Source organism: Papilio polytes, unplaced genomic scaffold, assembly GCF_000836215.1.
Source record: "Papilio polytes unplaced genomic scaffold, Ppol_1.0 DF824102.1, whole genome shotgun sequence".
In the NCBI taxonomy this organism is placed as follows: domain Eukaryota; kingdom Metazoa; phylum Arthropoda; class Insecta; order Lepidoptera; family Papilionidae; genus Papilio; species Papilio polytes.
The window spans coordinates 760,456-779,228 of NW_013525102.1; the positions used below are offsets into that span (position 1 = coordinate 760,456).

The following is an 18,773-nucleotide window of genomic DNA, read 5'->3' on the forward strand; positions in this document are numbered from 1 at the left end:
TGGGAGTCGAGGGTTGTTCAACGCTTTTCCCCTGAAGATGTCGCAAGCAGCGCATTCACCTGCACTACGTATATACTTTGTACATGTCTCAAATTCGTCTGACAGGCGCAAGTGCTACACTTTTTTAAGTATTTTCACTCCCCGTTTACGTGCATTTCTCTCATGCGTTTTACCGTTTCTTTGTTTGGTGTAAAGTGAGATTTCGTTTTATTTTCTTAAATGCTTTTACTTTAATGTATGTGACTTCTAATATTACGTCAGTGTCAATTATTGCCATTGAGTATAATAAAATAAATTTTGATTGTGTTTCTAAATTTAAAGCAAGAGCCCCTAACGTAGTATTTGTTAATATTTGTATTATAACAAATGTAAATTTTGTAAAACATGTAAGTGTGTTTCCGACACGTCAGCTATTCTTGTATTGATCCGTTCGCGTCTCGTTCGTTACTTAGCGTGTCTAAATGTTGACATTGGCTTTAGAGCTCTTATATGTCGTTTACATAATTCCTCGAGGGCTCGAGTGTTACGCTATGACGTCATTTTAACGCCTTCAACAAAGACTTTTTAGTGTTTTTTTTATGTCAAAGTAAATTTTTATACTTTAACGGCATCGACAAAGTGGTTTTTATTTCTGTTTTGTGTGTGTAGATCATCAATTTGCAAATAGTACAAATGTTATTTATCTTGTTACTTTAATATGATTTTATTAGAATGTATAACCAATGAAGGTGTAATTACGGTAATGTATTCATAACATATTTATTTACAGACATAAAATTGTACGTGCGGTGTTAGTAATTCGTGACTAGAAACGCCGCGGCCGAGTTCATATACGACCCGAAGCACGTTCGTCGTGAGTTACACATAGCGACATTATTAATTTGCTCTCTTCCCAACTGTCCCGACTAGATCCACTTCAATTGTTATTAGGTCATATGAATTCACCATGGTAACCGACTCATTTCATCTTATCATATTCTGTACCGTTATAATGCGTCTAGTTTCTTGAACGCGAATTGCGCTTTAAAGTTTGAACTTTATTGTAATAGCCAGCAACTGACGTGAGATGAGGAAACTTGGCTTCAAATAGATAAACTGTCGCTTACAGAATCCTTAATAAGGGTAACTTGTAAAGTAGATTTAGCGTCAGTTTAAGTACCTCTTTTTGTAAGGTACATATCAAGGATGCGGAGTATGTTTCGAACTGAACTAAACTGCTCCGTTATGTTGTGTGCGGTGTTTAGTTGACAATTAGTGTCTCGTCCCGTTACCGGCTCATTGTCCTCCTCAATACGCCATTGTGAGCTGAATGCAACCTCTCATATTTGCACGACGTTTACTGTTGCACTATTGTTTCGACAAACAGACACTTTTTTACCAAGAACAATAAAATTAGTTCTTATTCATTGTGACATTACTAAGTCTATAAATCTAGATGTAACAATTCAATTGAAGATTCTATGTAGTCTAGTACTTTACAAAGATTGTTTTTAAGTTTCGTTTCTTTAACTTGGTTTAGCTTAATAAATTACAAGGACTATGAAAATAGATTATTACTTTTTGATAAACTTTCATCATCGTTTGGCATCAGCTAAATGGTTTGACGAAATAAAAATGATCTAGGCGTCGTCGACCAATTTTACGAACATTTACGTCGCCATTAATTTGTCATTAGGGGCTGTAATTAGTTGGTTCGTAATTCGATGCGAAATGATACCGTTAGCGAACGGTCGGCCTCCAAAAGGGACGACACTCGCCGGAAGTGTAACACCATGAATTGTACAGGCTTCCGGAATTTTCATTTGTGTTCATTGACTCGTTTTAGGACAACATTTGTTACAATTGTTGTGCCCGTTACACGCTGACCTTACAATACTCCGTGTCCTCTGCACCAAAAATAGCCATTGATTTGGACATTAATTCTAGTATGTTTTTCAATTAATTCAACGATTTTTCTGTTAAATCTGTCCGTTTCCCAATGTGTTCTTTCGTCTTGATTTATCCTTTCATTTACAAATTAGATAGAATGTGGAATATCTTTAACGAAGCGCTAAAGTTTATTTTTAGGTCATAAGCAAGTAACAAATTCTTGATTTAGCTTGGCTAATTATCGTGTCCGGGCGAGACCTTCCCGCCAACCTTGTCCGGGACCCCGTAACGAGCCGGGCGACTGTCCTTGAGCGGTCGCCTATATCGACTCCCGAGAATGCGTATTGTTCTCAGCAACGCTGATAGTTTCTATTTTTATCTCAGAGGAAATTAGATTTCTGATGTTTTTTTAACAGTAACTCTTCTTCGATGAAAAGTATTCTATTAATTAATTTTAGTGCTGTTCTCGTCATTTGAGTTTTAAAACTATATAATTTATGTTCGTCAATACCAGTTATATTTTGTGAATTTATATTATAGGTGAATTCTTAAAATGATACACAAATAAGTGCTTTCTTCCAATATGTTAATCCGTATTCCCGAATCGTCGATCACTAGGTGTCAAACGATCTATCAAACGAACCATTCGAATAAATCTACGACGGAGTGAAAACGTCGATTTATTTACTTTTTCTAACGGATCTCCCGACAGGCTATGTCTCAGCGTGCACTGGAATCCAATGAACACCTTTTACGTAGTGAATCAACTCTCTACTTATTTAGGACGCACTGTATGTGACACTTATTCGTGTCTCAATTGTTTGATGGCACGAAAATAAAAGTCAGTGATGTAATAGAAATAGAGTTCGTTAATTACTGTACGATTTTTAGTGTATTACATTATAGTATTGACCAAAGATCTTATACGCTATACTCTAAACTTGACCAATTGTTGACCAATGTTATCACTGCTTGTTAGGTGGAGTAGATTTAAATAGGTGTCGGCGTGTGCTAGAGCATTGTCGAGGAAATGGTATCATTATCGGCCGGATATTCAATTATGTACCGGTGATAGATAAAGTATGTGGTGCGGGTTGCCTTTGTCGCGACAAATAAGCTTAAGTTCAATACCATTATGAGCCTAATACAAGAACTAAATAAAAGTCGTCGTGACTAACATCATACTAATTCTAAAAACGCGTTACTTAGAAATATATTCGTAAGTCTTCTGCACCTGTTGACACGTCCTGTTATCGTTAGCCGTTCAATTACATGTCCAAAAAAAGCTGTCGTTGCCTAGTTATGAACACGTGGTCGGGACACGTGCCATACCGCCCCAAAGCTCACCTGTCAACACCGTTCTTGGCTTTGTTTCTATATTCGGAAGCCTAAACGAACTACGTCAAAAATGTCTATCGACAACAAATGTGTTGATACGGATACAAAATTTACTAATTTTTATTAGATATAATATTTATTTATGTTAAAAAATAGGACAGAAAAATTGCTTTACCGGATTCTTCCTTTATATGACCTGTTAACAAATCGCATTACTTTGGACGAAATGTGGAAATATTTGATGATTTAATGAATGAGATTACCCACGAAGCTAAGTAACCGTAAGAAGAGTGCATCTAGAATCGCGCTCGCGTGTTCGATTTCCACGCACTGACCGCGATAACCGCTTGTTGATTCGATGTAATTAATTTAACTTAGCTTCTAACGTGTGCTCGCGACAACTTAATAACGCATCAGCCGGACCGCATTAGCACTTCAATATAAGTTTACTTTACTTAATTTATCCGGTAATTGAAAAGTCATTTAGAATTTTAAATTGTCGACTTCACTTAAAGCTGCGTAATTAACATTTAGATACGTAGGTACCTTCATAGTGCAGAATTTTTATATTCATCTCGAGGTCGCTTAGACCTTGACTTGTGCTGGAACATTCTCTTTTATGCATATTGTACTGTGTTTTAAATTCTGCCGTCTTGGAATCTGTACCTTTTAAAAAATACATGAAACATACGAGAAGCTTACTGTCAATTTCAAGACGACTTATACAGCTTTTTTAGCTTTCCTAGCTTTTATTAGTATTTCACTAGAGCCACAGGTGTGTACGTTCACTTTTAATCAGTAACTCGACGGTGCCGCAAAATGAGAAATGTTTTTTCCGAGTAAAGTATTTTATTAAAACGCAGCCGCGGTACATGGGCAGTCGCTCGCGAATTCTCGTCAATCGATTGTTCCAGTGGCCATGAACTCGGTCTCCCCTGCCGCTGCCTGTGCCGAGCCGCATTTCACGGAAATCATTTGTATTTCAAACATCACGTTTCAAGCTTACAACTGGGCCTATTAAACCACACATTTCTCTACAATTTGTTACCCGTATTTGGTAGTTGCACGATTGGACGAGGTTTAGTTACCAGTATTCATGTGGTAGAAACTAGCAATAGTTGTCACATGGCAAGATGTCACCGGCATCTGATCGTCTCTCGCACAAAAACTTGTCCACTTTACGAACCGCATTGCTTTTCACGTTGCATCACAAGCGAGGCCGCATCTCGGTCTCTGGGACATGGGCTCCTTTAACTTTCATATGTTAATTACAACACCTTATACGTATCTCTGTTAGACCTGCAGCTTAGTGGATTAGGTATCTAGCTATTGCCACCGTATATTAAGGCGATTCTTGTATTTCAAATCTTTTATTAAAGTTGCACCTAAATTATATTTTTACAATTATTATCTATTTGCTTAAAATAATATATGATCTTAGATAATATTTTCCATTCCACTGAATTCGATTCGCGTCGATAATAGAAAAATAAAACTAATAGAAAAGAGCAGCTGCATCTTGCTCCCCTCGCTCTAGCCATTGTTCAGACATGGCTCTTCCAAAACTCGGGATCAATGGCCGAGGTAAAAAAAATATTATAAAGATATTCAGGTACCCACGCACTAAAAGTATTTTGTAAAAACTGTTCATTTATCAATGAAGGGATAGAGGAACTGTAAAGCAGTTTTAAGCCAAATATATCCGCACTTTTATAAAAAAAAGTAAAATTGCTTAAAAGCCGCCTGTACTTTTATGTTGTAAATAAATTCTTGCTATATCCCGTACAATAAGCATTTCTACTGTGTCAGTTATGTGTGGCGTGGCAAAACATTGCATTGTTGCGCTTATAAACAATGGACGCTTAACAATCTGCAATGGGTTTTGCATTCACCCAATAGACGCCGTTCTCTCTCTACGAGACTTCTGATCTCCCTTTAATTGGAATTATTGATTTACATTTTAGATGGTAGAAACTCAAAAGGTTCAGCTGCAATTCAACACAGACAAGCATGCTGATAATATTTATTTAAGTTTAGCTCAACCTTTTAATTAGAATTTCTTGAGAACGAATATAAATTAATTAGTCGACAAATAATCTTAATCGATGAATCAATCCAGTTTCTAATAGAATGACACTCACCGTGACTAATCTTTCTAAATTATTAGACAATACCAGGAAGTTAAAAAACAATATGGACTATTTCCAAGTAACTTCTGACGCTAATAATCTATTGTTTATATTTTACAATAGTGTTTTTCTAGCATCCTATTAAAATTGGTATTTTAATGAAGTTACTAAATCAAGGTACTTAAAGCACGGCATCAGATTCAGACACTTTTTGTATGCCGTCCGTGTCAGTTTATTTGCAAAATTTCCTCGCAGTGATTGCTTCCCCCGGCTCCCCAATGCCAGTCAAACAACCGCCGGCAGTGCATTAAGCTATTAGTCGCCAGTTAGTGCGTTTCACTGCGAACATCGGTACGTAATGGATATCAATCGAATCTACATATGCATATGTATATCTCTGATTTAATTTATACTTTTCTATTAAAGCAGTGAGTTTTTTGATTTTACGTTTTTAATTAAGGTTTGTCCAACAATGTTACTCTTTTCACTCGAAGTTATTTCGTCTAATCTCTATTTATGATTGAATCAGACAATTCGTTTCGCACTACACTATATGATATTATCATCACATTTATTTTAATTAACATTCGTATTATAAAGTATAATTCTGAAGTTCCCATTAATAATGCCTTATAACTTTTATCAAAATCAATTTTATTATAATCTAATAATGGTTAAACATCTGGCAGAAAAAGTATCATTACTTTTTTTAAAAAATCTGTAGCAAGTACGTTTATAGGAATATTTGCGCTCGGTTGGATAATAGCTGAGCTAGTTGTTTTCGTGAAGATCACGGCTACGCGGTCATTGGCCGGGGCGAGCCGCTCGCTCGCTCCTCACTTTGACAAGACACTCTTTTTTGCCCCCCACCTCGCTTATGATGTCATCATTAACGTATAACGTTCTATAACCGTAACTCGGTTACATCCGTTAATTAACTAAATTCAACGTGTTTATTTTATTATCCCATTATCGTATGAGCATTTGAAATGCAGTCGTAGGTATGCAGCGTAGGAGTGGCCACGTTCGAAAGTTAAGAAAGTTCTTCCAGTTCTAATAGCGTTTACCACTTCAAATGGTGCTTGATGGCCGGAAAATAATACCCTTCGTCTCTTAGCTCCGGATAATGTCACGGCTCTGTCAGTGGAAACTGATTGTGAAGCAATTACAGATGTTGAGATTAGACAGACATGTTACTCTAATGCCTGTATTTATCCATCAAAACTAGTTTTAAGTTGTCTATGTTTACCTATTTTCAATAAAAACTGTACCTATCGCTTGCTCTTATGAACGACGACAAATAGTCTTTGAAGTAGTGTAAGTGTAAAGTTAATTGTTATAGTAAAAAAAAACTAGCTAAACCATGTTCAGTACAAATACATTATAAACGCGCATAAAGGATGTTGGTTTATTACTCTTTGTTTTTGTTCCTTTGCAATTTCCCTACCAACTTCCTCTCGAGCTTTAGATTAGATAATGTTCGACAGATGCACTAAGAAAATATATACAAATCGTATATTTATTTAAGCTGACATCCAGAAATAGGATTTGATTAAATTCCCTTTAGCGCGTGTTGGTACCGGAGCGGGCGCGAGGCGGCGTCGTCGCGCGGGCGCGTATCGATCGCGGCCGCCGGCCTGCATACGAATACGAGAATCGCCCTCCGTACAGCCCCTTGCCAACCTCTTCCACCAGAACACCTCCTTACACTACTATAGATTTAACCCCCATTCAGTACTACGCGTTAGTCGCCAACGATTATTGTATTACGTCATGATTTTGTTACTTCAAGACGGTCGTAATGTTATGCCACTCAATTTGCATAGCAATCAGTTCTTTACTGTGTACATGTTTTGATAAATTATTCAAGAGTGATATAAGCTCAACGTATTTATTATACTCTTTGTCGAAAACAAATCATATTCATTTTTTATAACCACATCAATATCTTTGAATTAATACATGCAGCGATTACTAGTGACTTTCGAACCTTCAATGTTAAACAATAATGGGTTTTTGTTACTTAATAAAAATCGTGGGTTTTTTTTAATTTCTCTTATGCAGTTTTGTTAATCTACCAAGAGAAAACCTACATCTACGTCACATACACGACCTAAAAACACCCTTGTGGGTCATATTTGAAACGTCTATATTACGGAAAGCTTTCCCCAATTTGCGCCGGCTCAAGGGAGTCAACCCCATTCCGCGGAAATTGCAAGAACAACATTTACCTCGGCGGCCGGCGATGGCCGATGATGTCACAACAATACCATTTACATAAGCCACACAACCCGAGCTACACTCGATTCACTCTAATGAAATTCATGTTTGGCTTCATGTAGTAAGTAATGCTGGCACATTTTACTTTGGTATTTCATACAAAAGTACAATTTAGATCTTAAACAACGAAAGTCTTAGAATCTCCGTATTCCGTTCCAATTTTAAAGTAAAGAGATTTATCCAATACTTTACTCCTTCGCCCTCTTCGGAGTATGATAGCATATTTCCTTCGCTTGGCTATTAAACTGATTATGTTCAAGAGGGATCCCCTCTGCAAAATTGCCACAATTTTCCGGCCGACGACGCGCCTACTTATTCCATCGCGAAATGTCGCCGCATCGCCTGCCCCACTAACTAGGCCATCCCGGGCCCGGCTTAACACGGATTTGTACGTCGATTCAATTTAACACGGAGCCACGATGTGAAAGATCAAACTTGAAAACAATGAATTCGCTGCCAAGTGGTTTGACACGATTAAAATTGTGCCAACTAATAATAAGAGCTGGGTGTACTTCGAAGTTCAATGATCTTGCAGGCAGTACATCGATTTAGATACGTATCGATATTGGCAGGTTGTGTCGGAATGGGAAATGAGCCACCAACAACATGACGGACACTTTCGACAGTACAAGTATATCTATTGGAGCATATTTACATAACCTGATATGCTGGCTGTCGAAATATATGATTGATTTTGTTAACAATTAAAACCACATTTTGAAGTCAGTCAGGTTTTATGTGACAATGATTTTTATAAAGGACTTCTTGTCTTAAAGTATGGCACCAAAACTGAGGTATTGAGTCATTTTCAATTCTTATCCTTAACTTAATATTTATATCACGAACTATGCGCTCAACAATAAAGGAAAATATCAGAATAACTCTTCGTGTTAGATATAATAAGCATATTTAAAAAAAAATTTTAATTTATCCTGTATTAATAATGCACAGAAGACAAGTACTAATGAAAATAATGTCGGTAATCAGTGACTTTGCTAGATAATTTTACTAAATTAAATGTCCCTGTACCGCGCTTGAATATACCGCACTTACACGTATATATGTTTAAAATAGCAACTTAAATGATTTTAACATTCCGAATTTCTTTTTTTATTTGAACACGTTTCTTATCAGTCAACAGGAAGATTGCAAAAAACCAATTCTTATTCCGCTGATAAAAACTTAGTTACAGTTTTTCATATAAGTTAACTTATTATTTCGTGTTTTGCCAAAATACTTTATGTAATGAATATTTTTGCTTCGTTGACTGTTATTTCCGTAGCTTTGTATTTATTCCTGAGCACTATACTAGTTTTAAGTTAAAAACTAAAGAGGTGGTTTAAACACTGCCAGCTTGAGATTAGGTCCTAAGTTTTCCGAGATGGGATATGAGATATTCTAAATTGTGGGTTCGGGCGATATCACATTTCCCATCGGATATCGTCGCAAGTAATTTAAAGAATTGTGACATAAAAAACAAAATCACATGAAAATACTGAAACTAAAATAATTAGATTTTGTGAAATTTGTCACGTGGACATCGCAGCTGTAGATTTGCGCTATTATCATTAATTTTTTTGCCTACAAGCAGATGTTTCGCAAAGAATGTGTAACCGTCGAACATTAGCACGCAAGTCACGTCGAATGCGCGTTACCACTATAATTTATTTGTTTACTTCACTTATTAATTCTTTACCTGCATCCAGTTACTTCAGAATTTTATAGCAGTACTTCGTTCTCATGGGAATCTTGTTCCGAGAAGTATTTCGTGATAGTTGAAGATTCATTTGTCCATTGCATAAGTCTTGGCGGCGGGACAACGTGTATCGAGCGAACCGGTTTAAAAGAAACGTGTTAGGAGGTCCTTTTCTAAGTACACTAAACTTATACACTGTTTTAGTATATATTTGATACAACCTAATTAAAATCATAACGATGGGTATGATTTTTTTAAGTTCACAAGGTAGGTAAATCGTAAAATTTTCCTCATGTTATCAGAACTGAACAGAAAACTTTTTCTTTGGGTCCCATTTATGTATTTTTAAAAAAATCATTTATTAAATTATTTAAATGAGACAAAGTCTATGTTATCAAACCTATATCCATTTAATGTTTTCTTACCTGTAGTTTTTAAAAACTGGCGTCAATAAAAACCGCGGGATAAAGACCCGAGAAGCTTTTGGTAGTGTTCACACAAAGTCGCACTGGCACATAAAACAACACAGTGGGGTATTCACGTAATGCGTGATACGGTGGTCAGGGGGTAAATAATAGGATATTGGAGAGGAGCGTGGAGTGCACCGTCGCAGTGCGGAGGCTCCCGTAGACTGGCGGCTGGCGATGGCGAATGCCGGCTGCCCGCGGCTCAACGAGCGCTGCGCGAGACGCGAGCGACAGCGGACAGCGGGAGCGTTCATAACGCCCCGGAATATACCGCCCGTTAAAATTTGAACCTCCACGCTTTTTAATTCATCTGCATTTTACTTCAAATGTACATTTATATTTTATTCGTCATGTGCTTTGTGGAAAAGTGCCCTGGTAACAATCAGCTAATTTTTTTTATCTGATGGTTTTCAGTATGCCCAAGTCCATTTTCGAATGTAATCGTGTGTAAAAAGGGTTACCCTTCTCTAACATTTAGGATTATTTGGTATACAGCGGTCGATAAGCGATTTTACAATTAGTATTCGTTTGAAAAGCTTGTTCTAACGAACTTTTATAACTTAGATCTTATAAATCAGTTGAATTTCTGTACTTTGTGGCCGATTGACCCTCTAATATATTATGATATTGTGTAGTGGTTATCGAAGTGGTTTTTACCCCCATATCCTTCGGGAAGTTGACTTATATTATGTTGATTTTGTTTTGGTACTGGTTTTTGACGACTAAATACAAGCGGAAGTGGTGCGATTTCCTCTAAGTATCAGTATTATGTTTCCGTTGTCTGAAATAAAACAACATGTATAACAATAAACCCACAAAAACCTTAAACAGGATGTTTTTATGGAGAAACTCCGACTGAGAACACTAATGAGCTTTCTCGTAATTAATTGTTTTAGATAATTCAAAGTGTTAGGTCCATAAACTACATTAGCTATTGAGTAACTTATTTAAATGTATAAGATACTATAATTATAATATACGAAAATACACAGGCGTGTGGGTCAGCTCTAACGTGAGGTCAAATCGAATGTGTGGTCGGTGATAAAAATGACTACCTTAAGTTACTTCGTATTTGTGTTGAAACTGTTTTACGATGAGAGTTGATACTCTATATACTTACTAATATTATAAATGCGAAAGTAAGAAAGGATGGATGTTTGTTAGAGTTTGTAGCCTAAACGGCTGAATGTGTCTCGATGAAATTTGTCATAGATGTAGAGGATAGTCTGGAAGAACACATAGGCTACTCAGTTTTGTTTTTTTTTTTCAATCCCACGCGAACGGAGTCGCGGGCGTAAGCTAGTAGTTTAAAAAAAACGCATGAAGAAGTAATAGATAGCTTTCTTCTTAGCAGTTATCACTCTCGTCTTTTCATAGAAAAAAATCTTTGTAATTAACATAAAAAATTAGGTTAGTTTACTCAAGAGTTATCATTACTGTCTTATTATATTTCCTTATGAATTTGTAATAATCATAAAATTAGAATAATTTAGCATAAAGTACCAAGTTGGACGCCATCACGAGCCGGTTTCCGTTTTTAATTTTACGCACAGTCGTGACTGCAATAAATCGTTCCGAGTTGGATTAAAATGCCCACATAAATTATGACCAACCTATCAATTGAAAACGCATCGAGTGAAAAGTCAAATGTTTCGACATTTAATTCTTGGTTCCCATGAAGTTATATTCCAAAACATTAATTATTAATCTATTTTATATTTCGTGGGTAATCTTGGGAAATTTTTCTTAACAAATTCTTGGATATGGAGTTAATGAGGTAAAAATCATTAGTAAATATAATATATCTACATTTCATTATTTAAAAATAAGTTCTCAGTAAAAAATTGCTTCTGTAGCAGAAAATCTAAATCGTATTTAGGTAGTATGAGTAATTTTATATCATAAAAATTAATTACAGTAAAGGTAAGCCGACATGCGGCAGACTGGCTCACCTTCTGACTGTTATTACGCTAACTTTAATCATTTATTAGAGTTTTACTCAATTTGTTATGGTTTTAAGAGGTTTTAGTTTTTTATCAGTATTAATTTAATACATTCCTTCTGTTTTGTCATGTTTTTGAATACTATTTAAAAATTGTTTTGTTGTATTTTTCTAAGAAATTGAACTCTGCTATAAAACGTTCCATCCATCAGTGTATAGATGGCACTGTGATGAATTTTTTCAACATTAGTGCTTTTCATCGCTAGATGTCAGCATACAAATTAGTTAAATCAAAGTTAATCATCAATCATCAATCATTTATTACTTTAAAGCTGTATTTATTACGAACGGAATTAGACATTTTTATTTAAATGCACAAATAAAGATAAAATGCGATCGTTACAATGTTTTCTTGTTAATATATCAAACTGTGCCATCTACATTTTAAAATAAGTAACATTGAAACAGAACGCAGAATATCACGTTGTTTTGGCGCCTCTAGTATAGACGTTATCGAATGTGTTTGTTGAATGTGTATGATAATTGATAACATGACGACTGGAAACGTCATAGCGCTTGTCGCCATTACATATACTTTTTGCGATTTCTGCTGAAAGAAATTGCTTGTGTCAAGCAAACAGCGCGAGATTTGTATTTGTTTTTAAATTGAGATGGATGTTTGACCTTGGATTTTAAACTATCGCAAAGGCAAGAATACAAAGGTAAGGTATTAAATGAGCATCGTTTTAGTAAAATACTCTGTTTTGTGTGTTTTTATAATTAATTATCATTTATCGTGGTGTTCAAGATGGCACCACCAAGAAGAATATTGCGGCAACAGCTGGAGATTTTAATGGACTTTTTGGAAGAAAATAAAGACATGTCTAAAGGCTTGCCTCCTGGCACACCGGTGTCACACCATGCAACTAGACAGAAGTGGTCAGAATTGGCTAAGAAACTAAATGCGGTGCAAAGTGGTACCTTGAAGACTCCTGACGGTTGGAAGAAAGTAAGTGAAACTTACATTTATTTTATAACGCAGACAAGAATTTTTTTTTAAGATGTTTTAACGAACAATAGAAAATAAACAAAAAACGACTTGCATGAATATTAGTTGCTATCTCAGTTTCTATAAACTATTTTATAAACACTATTTTTCTCAATTAAAATTGCTTTTTTAGTATTGGTTTGAATGGCGACACAAATGTAGGAGAAAAGCAGCAGATGGCCGCAGATTTCAGTCAACTTCAGATGGTGGTACAAATAGATTTGTGCCTCTTAATGATTTAGAAGTGAGAGTTTTAGAGCTTAGCGGGAAGGGATCGGTGACATCATCAAAACCAAATACAAAACAAATAGAGGACTTTATGGCTGAAGATTCTGATACAGAACAGCAAATGATTGATGACACTCCAAAACCCGTTGCTAGAGTAAAGCGATCAGTCAGTGCTACAAAAGTTAACACAGGTAAAAATACAATAACATAATTTATAGAATATTTATTGTGTCTATGTAAATATTGTTACTATCACTTAATAATAATATTCAGTGAGAAAATGTAAATAGTTAAGTAGAATACATTTCTGAGCAAATTAATTAATATTATGTCTTTTTTAACTCATTTTAGTTGTTGATTTGCACTAAGTTAAAAGAAGGTATTTAAAATTTCAGACATTTTACATTGAATTATTTAATTTTAACAGATGATGTTTTCTCCGATGAGTCTCCACCAAAATGGGCCTTAGAGTTGGAGGAACGAAGGATATCAGCGGAGGAGAGAATAGCAGAAGCACTACATTCTATATCAAATATAATGCTAGTACAAGAAGAAAGGCGCAAGTTACTAGAGAATCGTATGGCAGATGCTTTATCTGCTATTGCTGGGACATTACAAGATTTAAATAGCGGCTTACAAGATACTTTACAGCGTTTAATACCTAGTGAACCTGGTCTGAAAAATGATGTGTTTTATAGATAAGTTTGGATGGCGTTTCAATAGTTCCTACATATACCATTATGTATACCAATTTATGTATAGAAATAGTTTTATATGAATTAAGTAATAGACATTAAAGTTTTTATAGCCATGCACATGAAGAATTTATTTCAACCTTGAGGAAATAAAGTGTAAACAAGGTAATAGTAATAATAATAATAGTAATAATCTTAACACAAATCTATACTAATATTATAAAGAGGAAAGATTTGTATTTTTGTATGTATTGAAATACCACAAAAGCTACTGGGTATTAGAAAATATCACCAATAAAAAGCTATGTTACCACTTACTAACATAGTCTATGTTTATAAGTATTTATTTTAATTCCATGAGGATATGAAGTACCAAGCAACATCTGAAATAAGAACATAACTTTTTTCTATTATTATTTCACAACATTCAGGATCATCCTATCTTATGATAGGCTCCTATCCATCAGTGGGGATGTATAATGAGCTAGTGATAATGGTTCAAGATCGGATCATTATTAATAATTACTACTGTAATGTACAAATAACTGGTTTTTCGTTAGGCATGGAGGCGTTGGAGACGAGTATTAACTATTGGGAGGATGCGCTGGCTGCGTTCTCGCTAGGCGCGCGCGGCGGCGTGTCGGGCACGCTCGCGCTCACCTCGCCAGAGGAGGCGGAGTTCTGCCGAGAGATACAGGACCTGCTGCAGGACGCTTACCTATTACAGGTCTGTAGAACTTATAAGACAACAGATTACGATGATGGAATTTCAAAAAAAATACCATTTTCGTTCTTGGTCTCTAATAGATTTTTTTTCGAAAGAAATGGTCCTGACTCCCCTTGTAGGAACAGTGTTTTACAGATTAAAAATGTAGAAATTATAAGATTGATTTATGAAGTTGTTACTAAAATTTGTTTTAACAAATAATGGTCGAGCGCTTGGTTCCTACACTAAGCTCTAGGCCCGTCTTGTAGGAGGCAGTGTTTTACATAATTCCAGCAGGAACTATGAGGATTAATAACAAGAACATCTGCCAGAAATAGATGAATTATTGTATTGCAGGAGCGCTGCGAGCTACTGTTTCTGGATCAGCGCTCTGTGCTGTTCCGTTCTGAGAGTGGTGGTGAGGCGGGGGCGGGGGCGGGGGCTGGGTCCGGAGCTGGTGCGGGGCGCACGCGGCTACTCTCGCACGCGCACTCCGGCTCCTCCCACACGCACACGCGAAGGGAACTGCACTCCAGTGCTGAGTCTTTCGCCTCCGCTGAAGATCAGGTACAATTGTGATGTTTGAATGTACTATTATTAATACTAATTCATTGTTGTTAATGTTCTTATATTTGTGCTAAGGTGGCAGATTTGAGGGAATTGGACGACTTCGGAGAGACGACGGAAACTGATAATTTGGAACTCTATCAGAGTGCTGTTAAACAATTGGAAGCCGGTATTCCGTATAGGTATGATTAAATGAAGTTTAGAACTGAATGTTCTAAAAAGTTACATCTTAACCCTTGATTATTATTGTTTTTTTTAAATACCACAAATTGAAATGTCTAGTAAATTGAACATAGATTAAGAGAAAGTAAAGGTTTTTTTTTTTCAAAATGACAAAGTGACGTACATGCATCATCATGCATTTAAGTTAACAGTTATTTAAGTTACTGTGTATGTTGTGAGGACTCTGCGTACGGAGGTGGTGCAGTGCGGCTCGGACTCGGAGTTCCTGTGCAAGCTGGCGTGCCTGCGCGCGGCGAGCGCCCGCGTGTTCCGCGACGCCGCCGCCTGGGCCTGGTTCGTGGACGCCGGCAGACAGGTCCTCACTGACCTCCTGCTCTTCGCTGACAAGGCAAGTTTCTCAAACGTTGAACACGACATACACACATATTTGCGTATGTTATAGAATTGTATTTCTTTGTATAGGAGCCGAAAGAATTTCTAGTCGCATATGAAGAAATGGTGTCATGGGCGACGGACGCCGCTAATTGGTCAACTATAGAAAAAGAATTGACTAGTAAGGGAGTAAAGGTAAGTAGAATTTTCAAAACTAATCGAACTTTCATATAGAAGATTTCAATAATTGTTTTGCTAATTTTAGTTGACATAAGTATCGTATTCGATGATCAAATAGAAAAATGGTCCTTTGGAAGCAGGTTATTTATTTTACCAAAATATGTATATTGTGAGGTGGTGTTTAGGTGCTGTCGTTCTACGACGTGGTGTTAGACTACATCCTGCTGGACGCGTTCGAGGACCTGGCGGCGCCGCCCTCCTCCGTGCTGGCCGTCGTGCGCAACCGCTGGCTCTCCGATGGCTTCAAGGAGAGCGTACGACACGTTTTTTAATCCTTAGCTAAATGGAATCATTAGAAACCTTTCGGTTGAGTCGCTTTCAGCCAACTACTGAAACGAATCTTGTGCAGCTTAAAATTTGTCAGACCTCAAGGAAATGAATTTGGAGTTTAAGCGTGATCTTATCATTTAAGGTAATCATATTTGTATGATTACCAGTTCTTTTTTTTTGTCAAGTAAAATTTATACTACCATTATAGGCTTTAGGCTTGTGCTAGGAATGGCTTATAAGAGGTGTTAAGGCCTTTAGAGTACTTTTATGGTCGATAAAAACAATTGAAACTATGTTTTTTTATTACTATTGTATACGTAGGCTCTGACGACGGCGGTGTGGTCAGTGATCAAAGCGAAGCGGCGCTACCTGCAGTACCCGGACGGGTTCATGTCGCACTTCTACTCCATCTCCGAGCACCTGCTGCCGGTGCTGGTGTGGGGCTTCCTCGGGCCGCGCGAGCGCCTGCGCGACATCTGCCACGCCTTCCGCACCGAGGTCGTCGGCTTCATCACTGACCTCTTCAGCTTCACCAAGTGCAGGTACACCAACGACGAGGAGCTGGCCGAGGACATCCTGCAGCACGCCAGGTCCAGGGTGGCCAACATCACCGACAAACTCTCCGAAAGGAACTAGTTTACTGCATAAAGTTAACGCGCGTTACTAAATTTAGGAAATTTGTCTCCTAAAGTTTATCATATTGACAATGACGTCAACTTAGCTGACAAAAAAATCTGGAATATGAAGGAAATATCAATTAAAAAGTAATTTGGTTGCGGATGTATAATTATATCTTATGACTTCTGGATATTTTAAAAGCATGAATAAAATAAATGTCTTAGGACAATAATTGCTTAAAATCTATGTTCAATTTGTAAATGTTTGAACAAGCTATATACTTGTACTATTTAAAGAATACAATAACATTTCTAAAGAGATCAAAGGCTTGGCGATAAATATTTTTTTCAATACAGCAAACTTAGTTTGTCTATTGACCCCATTATATGTAGGGCACACGGAAAATTTACCTAAGAAAAGCTTTGAAGTGTAACAAAATTATGAATTTATGTACAGTCGGGGAAACTGGCGATGCTCCATCTTAATAACTACAATTATTGAACATCGCCTATTTTTTTTGTTATCCTTTCGTTTGCACTCACTGCTAATTAGTTATTTGTAGGGAGATGCGAAGTTTGTCTAGTTGCAATGGATAAGGCAATTATTTCTAAAGTGGAACACCGTGGATTTCCGCGATTGTACTCAATTAGCCATTTTTCGGGTCTATGTTGAATCTTTGGTTTATCGTTAAATTTTTTTTTTAAAGATAATTTGAGTTTTTAACCCTAAACCAGACAATTTTTGTAACATAAATATTTACGATGTATCCCTAAATATTCTATGTTGAATTTGTGTTATATTTAAGTGAAAATGTTTTAAATTTATTAGCTTGAACAAATGTTAGGTTTATTATTATAAGGCATATATTGACCTCAGCTAAACCCATTTATGTATTTGGTCTACTACACATCAATTTTAACTGAATAGTCGAAATGTACATTTTATACTACTGTTGCCTATGTCTAGGGCATCGCTTCGCTATTGTGGCGAAAAAGTGACTGTTTTTCTCTTTTGTAAACATGTAAAAAAAACTTACGTGTTTGACAGTTAAAGTGACATTGCTCGTCTTAACAGTTCGATTTTTCTATTAAAATTGGATTGTTTATTCTTTAAAATTAAACCTGATTTCACAGACCAGTATTGCTTCGATTTGTTAATACCTAATTGTATTTAAAAACCATTTATTGTTAAGATTAATTGCATTTAGACATAAAATGTAAATATTTATTGTAGTAACTGCCAATAATTTCGATGTAATAGTTTTTTCTCGCTAATATATATTATGTAATATAACATATTTATTGTATCAGTTTAAATATAATTTTTATAGTAAATGCGCTGTTTTAATTACATAAAATTATAGAAAAAAGACGGACGGACGAAAAAAGACGGACTGAGGACTGTGATATGGATTGAATAAAACACAAAGTTTGTTTATTAGAAAATTTAGTATATTCATAATTCTCAAATAATAGCCTTTATATATTTGACAAAACAAAAGAACATTAAAATTTGTTTAAAATCAACGACTCATAATACTTTCACAGAGCACCGGATTTATATGTGAATTTTAAATTCCTGTTCATACGAGTTTTAAAAGAATTTCATTTTTAAAACATATTTATAATAAAATAGGTAACCGATGCTTTTAACATTTATATACATGAAGTAGCTGCGATTTACACATTTGCTACGTCTCTATTCATATTATTACAAACATGAACAGTCTTTACAAAATACCATTTACTTTAGTTAAATATTCAACATAACTTAGAAAAAAATAATACGAAGCCTGGCAAACGTATAAATTTGTAACAATTTATTTGGTTCATTGCACAGCAAAATTTTTAAAATACATTTTCATTGAAATAAACTCAATTCTTATAAAATAAAAAACAAAAAAATAATAATCATTCTTTAAATAAAATCGCCAGGCTTCTTTTGTATATAAAAACTTATATAGTAGTGAGAATCGACACGTACGTGGCCGGACTAGACGCTAACCAAATATATATGAGAGTACAGTCACTCAGAGAAATGCACGCATTCATCTTATATTAAATGGAATCTATGACGTTCGTTAACGAGTCAATATTTACAAAAAGCAGAGTCACGATAGGTAAAT

The 18,773-nt window shown here is 35.9% G+C and overlaps 3 protein-coding genes across 4 annotated transcripts in view; 2 read left to right on the forward strand and 1 right to left on the reverse strand.

Moving 5' to 3' along the window:
• The window catches only part of LOC106099652 (protein unzipped), a 32,019-nt gene extending 22,056 nt beyond the window's left edge, over positions 1-9,963 (reverse strand). The window contains exon 1 of the mRNA XM_013278251.1: positions 9,738-9,963. The gene's annotated coding sequence lies outside the window, so the exon portion shown is untranslated. The remainder of the gene's footprint in view (positions 1-9,737) is intronic.
• Positions 1-17,913, forward strand: part of LOC106099651 (protein FAM73B) — a 50,332-nt gene extending 32,419 nt beyond the window's left edge. The window contains exons 4-10 of the mRNA XM_013278250.1: positions 14,253-14,419; positions 14,756-14,965; positions 15,041-15,147; positions 15,368-15,536; positions 15,611-15,715; positions 15,886-16,014; positions 16,352-17,913. Of these exons, the coding sequence (XP_013133704.1) occupies positions 14,253-14,419; positions 14,756-14,965; positions 15,041-15,147; positions 15,368-15,536; positions 15,611-15,715; positions 15,886-16,014; positions 16,352-16,666 (1,202 nt within the window). The 3' untranslated portion in view covers positions 16,667-17,913. The remainder of the gene's footprint in view (positions 1-14,252; positions 14,420-14,755; positions 14,966-15,040; positions 15,148-15,367; positions 15,537-15,610; positions 15,716-15,885; positions 16,015-16,351) is intronic.
• LOC106099653 lies at positions 12,250-13,833 on the forward strand. 2 transcript variants are annotated; one of them, XM_013278253.1, is made up of 4 exons: positions 12,250-12,448; positions 12,530-12,730; positions 12,903-13,188; positions 13,425-13,833. In XM_013278253.1, the coding sequence occupies exons 2-4, from the start codon at positions 12,530-12,532 to the stop codon at positions 13,697-13,699; spliced, it is 762 nt and encodes a 253-aa protein (XP_013133707.1). In that variant the 5' UTR covers positions 12,250-12,448; the 3' UTR covers positions 13,700-13,833. The 2 variants fall into 2 exon arrangements, with proteins under 2 accessions (XP_013133707.1, XP_013133706.1); XM_013278252.1 differs by having other exon boundaries at positions 12,250-12,443.
• Positions 17,914-18,773: the final 860 nt, after the last annotated feature.